This window comes from Centruroides sculpturatus, unplaced genomic scaffold (genome assembly GCF_000671375.1).
Source record: "Centruroides sculpturatus isolate CEXI.00-Female unplaced genomic scaffold, Cexi_2.0 scaffold482, whole genome shotgun sequence".
NCBI classification, from domain to species: domain Eukaryota; kingdom Metazoa; phylum Arthropoda; class Arachnida; order Scorpiones; family Buthidae; genus Centruroides; species Centruroides sculpturatus.
This window is the reverse complement of record NW_019384808.1, coordinates 90,394-103,417: the sequence shown is the minus strand read 5'-3', so window position 1 is coordinate 103,417 and position 13,024 is coordinate 90,394. Positions and strand designations below refer to the sequence as shown.

General features: G+C 33.7%; 1 protein-coding gene across 1 annotated transcript; it reads left to right on the top strand.

Moving 5' to 3' along the window:
* The first annotated feature begins 2,512 nt into the window (after positions 1–2,512).
* Positions 2,513–9,820, top strand: LOC111629736 (patched domain-containing protein 3-like). Its single transcript, XM_023373641.1, has 5 exons — positions 2,513–2,596; positions 4,002–4,520; positions 6,480–6,961; positions 7,035–7,355; positions 7,424–9,820. The coding sequence occupies exons 2-5, from the start codon at positions 4,009–4,011 to the stop codon at positions 8,731–8,733; spliced, it is 2,625 nt and encodes an 874-aa protein (XP_023229409.1). The 5' UTR covers positions 2,513–2,596; positions 4,002–4,008; the 3' UTR covers positions 8,734–9,820.
* The last annotated feature ends 3,204 nt before the right edge of the window (positions 9,821–13,024 follow it).

The following is a 13,024-nucleotide window of genomic DNA, read 5'->3' as shown; positions in this document are numbered from 1 at the left end:
ATCGATTTTGCCTTAGTATATTCTGTATATACTGTTTAGAGACAGATTTTCTGTTGAGAATCTAAAAAATATATATATTTTAAAATAAATCCAAATAAATCTTGAACATTTAACGTAGTAAAATATTCTTGAGATCTCTAAAAAGAGTTATTAATAACATATAGATTAGTTTAGTTTGATGAAATACACAACACAACACATGGATGATATTCCAAATCATGAAGATTTTCTATGCGAAACTAGCCTTTATCTAAGTGAAGAAAACACCGAAAAATCGATGGTAAGGCAGTAGCAACAGGCCTGTATTTAAGTGTAGAAAGGTGAAAAAACCTGAAAAACTCTACGTAGTCAGCACGTTGGTCGGCACGAACCCGCAACCAACTGCAAGTATATGTTTGTCTATTGGACCAGTGTTACACTCTAACAGAAAAGAATATATTATATACAACATAAAAATTAAAAGGAAATCTATTTAAGAAAGTAATTCTGCATTTTACATAATAATAAAGAGCTGAGTCTTATTTAATGAATTCAAAGTTACACACGAAACCTTGTCATGTATTATCGACTAAACAAATATATAGAACAAAGCGTATCCTTGAAACGTAATTAGTTATTTAAGATTCTTCCTCATAACGCCAATTAAACTAAACAGAAAATTATAGAAATCTGTTTTAAAATATCTCGAGATTTCATGAATATGTATGAAATGATACGTTGTCAGAAATGAGAACTTAAACATAGTATTTCAGAATTATTCATCTAATTTCTGTTATTATAAAATATTTATTTGCTAATTAACAATATCCATTGTCGATATGACTCGAAGGCATTTATTATAAGTATCCAAATTGAAATACTTAGAAGTGATTTTACAATTCGAAGAACGATCAAACAGATGTATTGTGAATAAAACATTCCATAAAACTTTATGACAGGTGAAAGACGTGTTAGAAAGTGGACAGAGCAATTACTGTCAACAATGACAATTCGTTCGATAAAGGAACTTTTGCGTCATACAAAAAAACCAACTTCTACGTCACTGAATGCAAATATAATTGTGACGTAGATTCGAAATTATTTTTTATAATTATATGTATATAAATATATATAATTGAAATTTTTAACGTTTGCCTCGTTAATCATATCGTCATTCATCTTTCCTCGTTGAATCTTTACATAATTCCGTATAAAAATAAAAATTTCTGCGTGTGGAAGAGTAGAAAATTCATTTCTAAAACAACTGTACAAATATTACAAATATTTCATAGAAAATTTGTTATATATCAATGTATTTCCGTCGTTAAACGAGCACTGTAAAGAGTAATTAGATCAATATTTTAATATCTAAACATACGGGGCTGGACTTACACTTGTTGTGACCCTAGGCTATAAAGGTCCTTTACTTCTACTGAATGATGTTACATGTAAAAATGTGAGGCCCTAAGCCAACACTTTTTGCCCCCGGGCCGAATTGAAAAGAAAACTTTTTTCACGGGCCGAACGAGAGGCTTCCCTAGGAAGATTTTGAGGTGGTGCGAGATCTCATTATGGTGTCACCCAGTAGAGACTAAATTGTACATAGAGATTACAGATACATTTTTCACATTATCATGCTTTATCAACGTTCTACACGGTACTTAAGAGATTTGTAATGGAGGGTTAACTCTAACTGGACAGCGAAATGTTGACCTTGTTTTTTTTTAGGCGTTAGAACTTTCACCGATCTAATCTTACATGAATAGCTAATCGCGGACCACATAAATCCATTACGCGGGCCACATCCGGCCCGCGGGCCGTATGTTGGCCATTCCTAAGCGACAGACTCATAACAGGAGACTCTAATAGTTACAGACTCATAACACTAGGTCCTAAGCTGCAACTTATTCAACTTATGTGCAAATCAGGGCCCTGTAAACATAGAAAAGGTACAGGCGATTATGAATTTTTCATCGTCTTGTACCTTTTCTATAGGTCACATATTAACCTTACAGGTCCTCCCTCGTTAATATTGATACCTGTATATTTTTATATTGAACTGGCAACCGGAAGCAGAATTTACAAATCGTAGGAAGTTTTAAATTTCCAAAATAAACACATAAATCGGATGAAAACGAAGCATGAAACTTGCTTCCCCGCTTCATTTCCTTACGAAAATCTCACGTTTTTAATGTAAAATTTATAAATTGTAATAATTTACTAAATAAGGCGCTAAATGGCTTCAGTAATAACTTAATAAATACTTAAATACGAAGCTTAGTGCTGTAAAAATCGACGTATAATACTTCAATTAAGTAGAAAAACAAATAAAATCTGCTATTTATACAAAGGTATTTATAATGTCAGTTCAGACGAAGATGTATGTGAAGTGAATTAGCAATTGTCACGTGACTGTATCATGTGATAAGGGCCAAGGTAGCTTCATTCAAAAACGTTGTCACTCAAATTTATTGGCTGACGTTCTTACGACTACGCTTTTTTTTTTTAATTTTTATTCTTTCATAAATATGCATAATTATAAATGAGGGTCATTTAAACTTTCCTCTTGTCTACTTCGCAGTTGCAGCTTAGAGTTTATTAAATTGAAATTTTTCAGGTAAGAAAACTACTTTTATAATTATTTTATCTGCTTAAACATTAAATTATTTATTCCTTTTAATATTTAAATTATCGTAAAATTATTTCGGGAGATTCCATTCAGGTCTGTTTTCTTAGCCTGTTTTACCTGCGAGTTAATCGAACTACGGCTTAGTGCCTCGTTCTATTCTTAATGACAGTTTATATATTATATATATAGACGGTTATTTAAATATTCACTTTAAATATATAATATACATATATATNACGAGGCCCGACTCATTATTTTATGAAGCTTCTTATACGTTGTAGCGCAAGACCATGGTATATTTAAATCCTATCTGCCTGTTTTAATAAGTTTCTTTCGTTATTTTATAGAATATAATTTTAATAATATTTAATTTTTAAAGAATTTCAACTTTCTATTCGGATGATAAGCTAATTTCCTAAAGAAGTGTTTCTTAGAGTGTGGTACGCGTACTCCCGAGCGTACGCGTAACACAGCATCATTATTTAAAAAAATAAATAAATACTGTAATAACGAATTGCACGTGTATATTTTATAGTAAATTATATATTTCGTATGAATTCTCCTACTCGAGTTGTGATAAGTGCCGCATTCGGGTGGTTTGAAAGTAAATATTTTTTTGGACAAGGGTATGTCTAAACTTTGAAAAACACTGATCTAGAGTAATCTTCCATCATTCTTTTATATATCTTATATATTTATTCATACTACTTTATATTAATATAAAATATGGCTAAGGCATAGTAGTTAAGGCATTAGTCTACTGCTCAGGGAGACTCGGAATTGAATTCAAGCAGTCGATATACTCCAGAAATCTTTTGGGAGTGGTCTGTGCCAATACAACGGTCCCTATTGCGGACCCAGAAAAAACTACGATAGGCTTTTTTTTCTGGTCAGAAAAAAAAAGCCTACCGTAGTTTTTTCTGGATTTGGCTAGAATCACAATGGGCAGCTTTGGGTTTGGCACTGCGGTTCACAGGGCAGCTGTGGGTTTGACAATAAGAGGCTTACAGGGCAACTACGGGTTCCTTACTGTCCACAGGACAAAAAGAGTCCAAAAAATATAGAATAGGTTACTACCTTCGAATTTTCAAAGTATTAACCTATTCTCTAAAAGTTATCTACAAATAAATTTTAATGTACCTAATTTGAATGAGTTTTAATAATTTACATTTCTTTCTTACAGGCTGTACGAACAATAATAATGATAATACTTCAATCTTCGTACACAATCTATGTAGCCTTATTAAGTCTTACTTTAAAATTAGCGTCTATAAAATCGTATCAAATTAATTAAGTGTAATATCTTAAATGAATTAATTTGCAATTACATTTAAAACGCTGTTAGCATTTTAAATTTAATATTTTAACGTATTTTTTTTTTTTTATTTTACAGAAATAAAATGAAACACGATTACATCAAACGACTGCTTTCATTCGTATTTTCACGTATAGGATACCATATTGGGTGCCACCCTCTTTGGTACTTGTTTGTACCATTTTTTATAACGACCCTTTTAGCAACAGGGTTTTATAAAATTACATTAGTCAACGACATCGAGTATCTGTACAGTCCCATCAATGCCAGAGGGAGAACGGAAAGACATACGCTAGAAACTCTCTTCCCTCCCAATATATCCCAAGATTTTGATTTCTTCAGGATATCCAAAGCGGGAAGATTGGGTTCTGTTATAGTCGTACCTAAGAAAGATTCTTCTATGCTAAATGAATTGATCATCGACGATTTAATACGATTAGATCACATGATACAAAATATAAGTATATTCTGGAACAATAGCTCATTCACGTACAAAGAATTGTGTTGTAAAACCATAAAAAATGAATGCTATCCAAATTTCGTATTGTCCTTCAAAGGAAAAACCGAAGAAATTAAAGCAGGAAAATTTGCCATTCGGTAAGATCTGATATCATTGTTATTATTTAAATTAATCACAAATACAAAAAACGTCTTTAAAGTGGTTCCTGGAGCGGAGCAGATAATAGTGACGTGTTACGATATAATGCAATTCATTCAATGGCGCTTTATAACTTTATGGGACCCGGGAAATTTGAATTTGGGGGACCATGTACAGTGTTGACTTCGAAAGTTTCTCTTCGTGGGAATTTTTTGGGAGAATATCTCGGTATCCTCGTTCGTTTTCATAACGCGACCTCCGTTTTGTGCTGCCTGTGCCACACCGGAAATCTAGGGTCTCTAGATATGACGCCAACCTTAAATTTCAATATTCTTACTACGGCAATGAGTTTATAAAAGATTGGTTTGGGACTCTGTTAGTGGGAGCCCCAGGCAATTGCCGTTTTCCCATAGGATAACAGACCAATGAATTAATTTAGTGTTTTTCAAAATAATACACTTCAACTTTCGGTTTCTTAGCAATTTTTTCCCAAACCCGGAAAAAATTAAAAAAAACCCCTTTAATCAAAAACCCAAAAATTCCTTCCAATCCGTTTGGTTCAAGTTGCCGGGAAAAAAACAAACAAAAACGGGGCCAAGGGCCAAAGAAGGGAGCCCCCCCGGAAATTTTCTATGGGAAATTGGTCCTTATTTAAGGGTTTTGTGCGTGAAGAAAACACGGAAAACTTTGCAAGGCCATGTCATTAGTCAACTCGGCCACGATTCATTTTGTGAGTTTTTTTGAGTCAAATCGTTTTTTTAAAGTATTTTCGATTTTTGGGTAAAGAAAAAGCTTTTGCTTTTGATTTAGATCTGAAAAACAGATCTAATGCAGAAGTACCCTAAAAAGGGCTAGCTCAAAAATTATAAATATTTGAATAAGCACGACGATTGCATTGCTCGTGGTCCGATAAACCATATTTGCTATCATAAATGTTTTTAAAACAACGTTTTGAAGTTCGAACAAATAACTTTTTTATGTCAATGGGAGGGCAAAAAGAGGAGTATTTCCTAATCCATTCTTCGATAATGATATTCGTGACAAGAGAATTTGACAATCTGTAAAAAAAGTGAAACTACTCAGTGATGGATACAATGGGAATCCTGTACCCGTCCCATTGTATCTACCACTGACAGTAATCTCACGCTTTTCTGCAGATTACCAAGTTATCTTATCGCGAATATCATTATTAAAGAATGGATTAATAAATACTTTTCTTTCTGCTGTGGGATTCCTTAAATCAGCACCATTACGTAGACAGTCTTTAGACGATAAGTAATGATTGTAGTGATTTCTTCGTTTCGATGTCGTGTACTACATTGGAACTTCCGTTGTAGCAATTCGTCCAAATTTGAATCGCTTATGAACTTACATGTAATAGTCAATTATTTCAAATATTACATACGTAAATGCATATTAAAGAATTTAATAATGAATTTATAATTAACTGTCTACATTGTCATTTTTATTTAACACGCTATACATTGTCAAGGAAAATAAATTTTCCTTGATCTATAAAACATTACGTATTCAAAATATTGGCAGGTTATGTACTGTATATGGAACCTATTATGTAGGCATGCATAAATTTATCGTTATGAAATTCTCTCGTATAATAATTAAATAACTATTCACTCTTTAATTAATGATAAACAGTTGAGTTAGTTTGTTGATGTTACTCAATCGACCAACCAACTGAACAAGGCAACGCAACACGTGGGCGATCTGCCTCCCCGGGAGATTTTCTATGGAAATTGGTTCCAATTCAGGTGTTAGACACATGAAGAAAATGCGGAAAACTACACATGGTCATCCGATTGGTAAAGGCGTGAACCCACGACTAACTACGAGTGGTCGGTGGCTTTATCCACTCCGACATTGGAAAACGATAGACGGTTTACTTGAAATTAATAATGTTCATGATATGAAATCTAAACAGTATTTATTTCCATTTACAGATATCCATTTGATAAAAATAATGGCGATCCAATAACATCAGCCATGATATTGGGAGGCGTTCGTGTAAACGAAGCAAACAACATAATAGACTTTAAAGCAGTCCGATTGCTCTACATGTTGGACTATAGTACAAAAGTAAAGGACGAAATGGCATCGAAGTGGGAAGAAACATTTCTGGAAAGTTTATCAAATGTCCAATTCGAAACCATAGAAATTTATAAATTCATTGGCAAAAGTTTCGATTACGAAGTGAATACAATAAGCAAAATGGTTTTACCTCTTCTGTTTATCGCAGCCCCGCTTATACTAATATTCGCTGCTGTATCATGCCTGACTTTCGATGTTGTCACTAGTAAACCGTGGTTAGGCATTATGGGATGTCTATCACCAGTCGTCTCGACAGTAGCTGCATTTGGTCTTCTACTCCATTGCAATGCGGAATATGTAGATTTAAACTTGGGCATTCTGTTTCTAATGTTAGGTAACGATCCTCGCATTTAAAGCGTGGGATAATTGAGTTACAGTTATGCTAATTTACAAAACATTTCTTTTAGGTGTTGGCATCGATGATTCTTTTGTGCTGTTAGCTTCCTGGAGGCGCACGAGTAGAAAAGATGATGTGAAGCATAGAATGAGTGAAGCGTATTCCGAAGCTGCTGTGTCCATAACCGTCACTTCTTTGACCAACTTCCTATCGTTTTGTATAGGACTTACTACTCCGTACAGGGTTATTCAAATATTCAGCCTGTACAGCGCAGTATCCGTATTATTTGATTTCTTTTATCAAATATTTTTCTTCGGGAGTTTTATGGCACTAGAAGGTTTCAGAGAAGAAAAGCAATTACATTCTGTTCTATGTCTACGTGTCAAATCAGGTAAGAACTGTCCTTCAATAATAAAATTCACAATTTTATATTCTGTTAATAATTTCTAATAATTATAGTGAAGGAAGCCGAATTATCAGAGAATACAAGAAGGGACGATACATTTATGATGAAATTTTTCCGCGATATTCTCGGCACATTTCTTCAAAATAATTTCGTCAAGTTTTTGGTCATCGTGGTATTCGTTCTGTACCTAAGCCTGGGAATATATTGCACAAAATGGATAAAGGAAGGATTCGATTACGTGAACATCCTGCCAACATCATCATATCTTCTTAAGTACATGGTAGCGCACTATGAATATTTCACCGATTACCCCCAAAGAATACACCTGATCATAAACAAGCCTTTAGACTACTCTGATCCAAATGTGCAAAACGACTTGGAAAATATCCTCCATAACTTTGAAACGGCGCCATTTATGGCAGATTCGTCAACTACGGAATGCTGGCTGAGAGAATATATCGCTTTTATCAAAGAACCGATATCAAAATTTTCATTGTCCGGTTACAATTTAAGCAATTCTGAAGATTTTCTGGAAGGTTTCAAGAACGTATTCCTGAAATTCAAAAGCGCTCACAGATTTAGGAAGGACGTTCTGTTCAACGAAGACGGCACCCAAATTGTGGCAGCGAGATTCCTAATACAGAGTCATAATGTAAGAAATGCGACCGCGGAAAGACTTCTACTGCTAAACGTGCGAAGAATTGCCGACAGCAGCAAATATCCGGTAACTGTTTACAATTTCTGGTTTATCATATTCGACCAATACTTGGATCTCTTATCAACGTGTATTCAAACAATATGCGTGGCAGCTTTAATGATAACCATACTATTTCTGGTATTCATCCCTAATATAGTCTGCGTGGCATGCGTTACTTTAACTGTTATATCTATACAAATAGGTGTAATAGGTTATATTTCTCTATGGAGCGTTAATATCGATATAGTATCCATGATAGTTTTAGTCCTGTGTACAGGTTTCTGTGTCGATTATTCGGCTCATATATCATACTCTTACATGTGCTCCGAATCCACAGAACCGAATGATAAACTAAAAAGTTCCCTTTATGCAGCCGGTTATCCGATTTTGCAGGGTTGTTGCTCCACTGTACTCGGCGTAGCTGTTTTATATTTTGCTCCCTCTTATTCTTTTGTTATATTTTTTAAAATCATTTTATTAGTGATGATTTTTTCGTGTTTTCATGGGTTAATTTTGTTGCCGGTTATTCTCAGTATCGGTGACTCTTTATTCATATATTGGAAAAAGAATTTTAGCAAAACTACTGTTAATAATCGTAAAAAGTATTCGCTGGTAGAAGAAATTCATTTACCCGAAGAAACATTAACATCCTTAGAAGACAGATAGATCCATTTTATCGATATAACTATGTAAAACTAACCCCGAAAAAGTACAATTATTGATAAAAATATGAAAATTTAATAGGGATATTTTATAAAAAGAGCATTTTGAAATAATTAATTCTTCGTTTACCTTATTTAATTATCATATTTTACTAAGTAACAATGGAAATTTAAGATTTAATTTATATATAGCCCTAACCTATTGACTCAATAATAGAATTCCTGTTATCTGTTTTCTATACGCTTAAACCTGCACTAAATTTCACATACCTATTCTTTAAAACCCTACGGAAAATGCTTTCTCGTACTTACTCTTTAGGATCATGCGGAAATTATAAGTTGGACATCCAATTCTTCCCCTGATTTCATCCGCTTGACACTTCGTGATGAACATGACAATAGTTTGTCCTTAATTAGGCAAAGATTGCTCACATAAAATGCAGTAAACTTAAATTATCACATAGTGTGAGGGTGGAATGCCCAAGTGTTATGGTAAGCCATACTTACGGCGGGGTCGTAGAGAGTAAATATGAAAATTTTGGTGGAGATCCATGTTTTAATGTTTGTTCTTATTACTTTGCGCCCGGGCACGATGGGCACAAATAAATCATTAAAAAAAAAGCCAACCATGCATTGTAACTAACTAAACACTTGATGCATTTTCAGCACTTTTATTGTTTATTAATTAAGTTAATAATAAAAATTGTTTAAACAACATAAAAATATTCCTTCTGATGTTTAATAATCTCATTAATGTCGTGTCTATTGCCAATATTGTTGATATTGTTATCGTGTGCAACGAACCGTGTAATTTACCATTTAGTTAATTACACGACTCACGGCGTATGTAATGATAGGCAATTCAACCAAACAACAATAGTCGAGACATTAATAAGTATATTAAGCTTCGGAAGAAATAAAAAGTATTATCTTAATTTAAAATTTTTCTTAAATTAAAAATTTTATCTATAAATTGCTGAAATATGACGTTTTACTACCGAAATCAACGCTAATAAACACGGAAATAAGTGTTTTCTCTTCGTTGTCTTTTACTAAAAATTAGTTTTTAAAAATATTCCGTAATAAAATAATTCAGATAAAATTGTAAGTTTTTTTTTTCTTTTCTAATTTTAATATGTTCCATATATACACAGTAAAACTAAGACCTGTGTAAACCGGAATCGCCGAATATTTCTTTCTGTTTAGGCAAGTTTCCGTTTTATTCGGGTTCCGTTTTGGACAGGTTTTACAATATTATCAAGTAACAAATTAAAATAATTTTTAATTTTAATGACGGCCATCACACCTTTAAACGCCCACCGTTTTTTTCAGGAACTTGTTTTAACAAAAATTCCTACCAAATAACCTCCGAATCACGGAAATTTTCCATGTTACCGTAGTGGCCGTATTCGGAGGTTCGACTGTCTTAATACAGTTTTATGAAGTATAAAATAGATATTTGTCTTAATACAGTTTCATGAAGCATGAAATAGATATTTTAATTTAAAAGTGACTAAATAACTTCACCAAACGAAATTTCTTTTCTTGAATATTATTTTACTGTAACATTAAATTGTAGAATACTGAATTTTCGATCTTTTATAAAATTTAAAAGCCACGCCGTGTTTCGAAAACGCACGTACCGATGTCGTCCGCCATATTGAAAGATCGACGCTGCTATTCGCGCCTGATATGTAATTTTATATAATTTTATACACTTAGAATCGATGATCAGTAACGTGAGGTTGCCGAAGGGGTGAAGGAATAAGGGGAACAATTTCGTAATCAAGTTTGGAAAAAGAAAATCTGTGATGTTTGTAGAGGTAAATCCAACTCCGTCCATAAAATTCGAGTTTTTAAATTCTCCGGTCTGACATTCATAAAATTCGGGATTCGGGATATTATTTTCACACGGGATTCGTGTTCGAATGTGTCTCACACGGGATTTACGTTAATTACATCTATAATAAAATACAGTATATTTTTAACGAATTTAGAGAGAGGTTCAGACTCGTTATAATAAAAGAGACATACATTAATTACTGTACAGTTCTTATGCCACTTTTAACCACCTACCTCTCTGTTGTGTACAGCCAAATACCACTTCCTTTTAATTACGTATACGTTATCATTGACCCCCTCGTTTCGAAAAAATGATTTAGGAAGTATTTACTGAACTTTTAACTGATAATATATTTAATATTCTAGTAAGTAACGCTTATAAGAACAAAGTCCATTTAGACAATGCTTCCCTCCCTCCTCATCGCGTAAGAGATGTACTTTTTGTGACTTCTTTCCCCTTAAATAGTTAATAAACAGTCTCCAGAAGGAAAAACTCAAACAAAATACACCAGTAAAATGTTAACGATGTTAGGATTTTAGTACGAATATAGTTAAAAATATAAATTAATTTATTAGATACAGATATGCAGGCAAATATCTTCGTGGTATTTAAAACTATTTTTACCTTTCCAACTGTTATGCAGCAACTCGAAATTAACCTTTTTTGTCATTTTATAATAATTAATTATATAAAATGTTTATTGAATAAAATATCGTATCGGATGGCCCCACACGCAGTTTTAATTGTGGCCGGGAAAGTTAAGCAACTCATTGCCGGATTTTTTTTTAAATTTTCGATAAGTATTTTACTATATTAAATATTTTATTGATTAATTTTTGTCAATCGTGATTGTATAGGCCTATGTAATGAATATAACCGCTCTCTCTCTCTCTCTGGATTGACAACATCACCTCTCCTGACCGTCAACATTTGTAAGTCGACGTTTAGGAGGGAATCGATTAATCCGGCGTCAGGATGACCTAAAAGAATGTTCGCATGTGGGTTTGGCGGAGGAGACAAATGATGACAAGTATCTTACAAAACCCGTTTATTTTAACAGGAAATAAACTTACACTATGAACAAATAGTTGCTTTAATTAAACAATTGATCGATCGGACTTCACTAACCGAGTGTGTCGTGTCCTTGAAGATCGGGGATTATATCAATCTCCGTTCTTCTATTTGTCCATTCTGATTACGGCTTCACGTTTTTTTTTTTTTTTTTTTTCACGCTCCCCGATTGTTCCCTCGTCTGTCCCTAAAGGCTGCTATACACCATGGGTTAATCCTCAAAGGATTAACCATGCATGCCTGATTTTGAGTCATTCCTGGATGTGTGGGGGGGAAAATTTAACAGTTTCGGCGAACTGTACCGACCACCTGAGTAGAATCGGCCATATTCTTTAGGTTAATTCTCAAAGGAATAATCATGCATGCCTGACCTTTATAATTCTTGGTAGTTTATGGGGTACTAAGCGAAAGACGAGACCTGTTCGGGTCGGAGAATTTACCCGACGCTATCCGTTAACTCTGGACGTAAGGTGTTGATGAAAGTTTGAAACTTGCGCTCATATTTTACCTCATTATTGTCTAGTTTATGACGTTTTAGCATTTTAACGACCTGACGCGATGTTCCTTTTTATCGTTAACCTTTCCCCTTTTCAAAATTTTTCTATGTTCTAATTGCTTGTATACGAGCGCCTTGTCAAAGGTCCATCTCTACTGGTGGACGTCCGTTTATATCTACTGCGTCGTGTTTGACATTAATTAATTAATTAATAGTATTTTTTTTTTTCGTTTCTGTTTCATTTGACTTGCACAACTGATCCGACCTTTACACATTGCCCGGGGCAACCGAACAGCGGAAGGATCCTTTTCTAAGCAATACTTTCTGTAAACCTTTTTAGTATTTTGTAATCGTTAAGTCAAATCAATTGTCAAAGATTTAATAAGCCTAAAAGAGCGAAATTTTAACAGGGAAGTTAAGGAATTTTTATCAAATTCCAACTTCTTGTCAGTTATGACACGTTTTCCTGAGATCATGACTCATGCAGGAAAGTGTTTAACACTTTAGACTGGACTGTTTGTCAGGACAGTTAACATTACCAAATTTCGTCGCGGTTCGACGTTTTTAACGATAAGATAACTAATATGAGAAGAGTTCGCTCGAGGAAGAAGAGGTTCTCCTCCCAAGAGTCTAAAGATCCTCACTTTTTCGTTTCCCAATTCTAAGTGATCGCCCCCGAAGATTTCCAAACAAATTAGCAGTGGAGTAGTCAAGCAGGTTTCTACACCTGGTTGTGGGGGTCAAAGGTCAAAAATTTTAAAATTTTTTTTTTGAATTAATTTTTCTCATTAGTTTTTCGATATAAAATTTTGTAAACTATTACGTCTGGTCGAGTAAAGTGTATTTTAATTGCTACAAAATTTATTTTTCACTTCATTTATTTTC

Bases quoted from the DNA above. Each gene is read 5' to 3' on its own strand.
- LOC111629736 (XM_023373641.1), top strand. From the start codon at position 4,009: ATGAAACACGATTACATCAAACGACTGCTTTCATTCGTATTTTCACGT. The intron at 6,962-7,034 runs GTAACGATCCTC...CATTTCTTTTAG, and splicing joins CATTCTGTTTCTAATGTTAG to GTGTTGGCATCGATGATTCT. The intron at 7,356-7,423 runs GTAAGAACTGTC...TAATAATTATAG, and splicing joins ATGTCTACGTGTCAAATCAG to TGAAGGAAGCCGAATTATCA.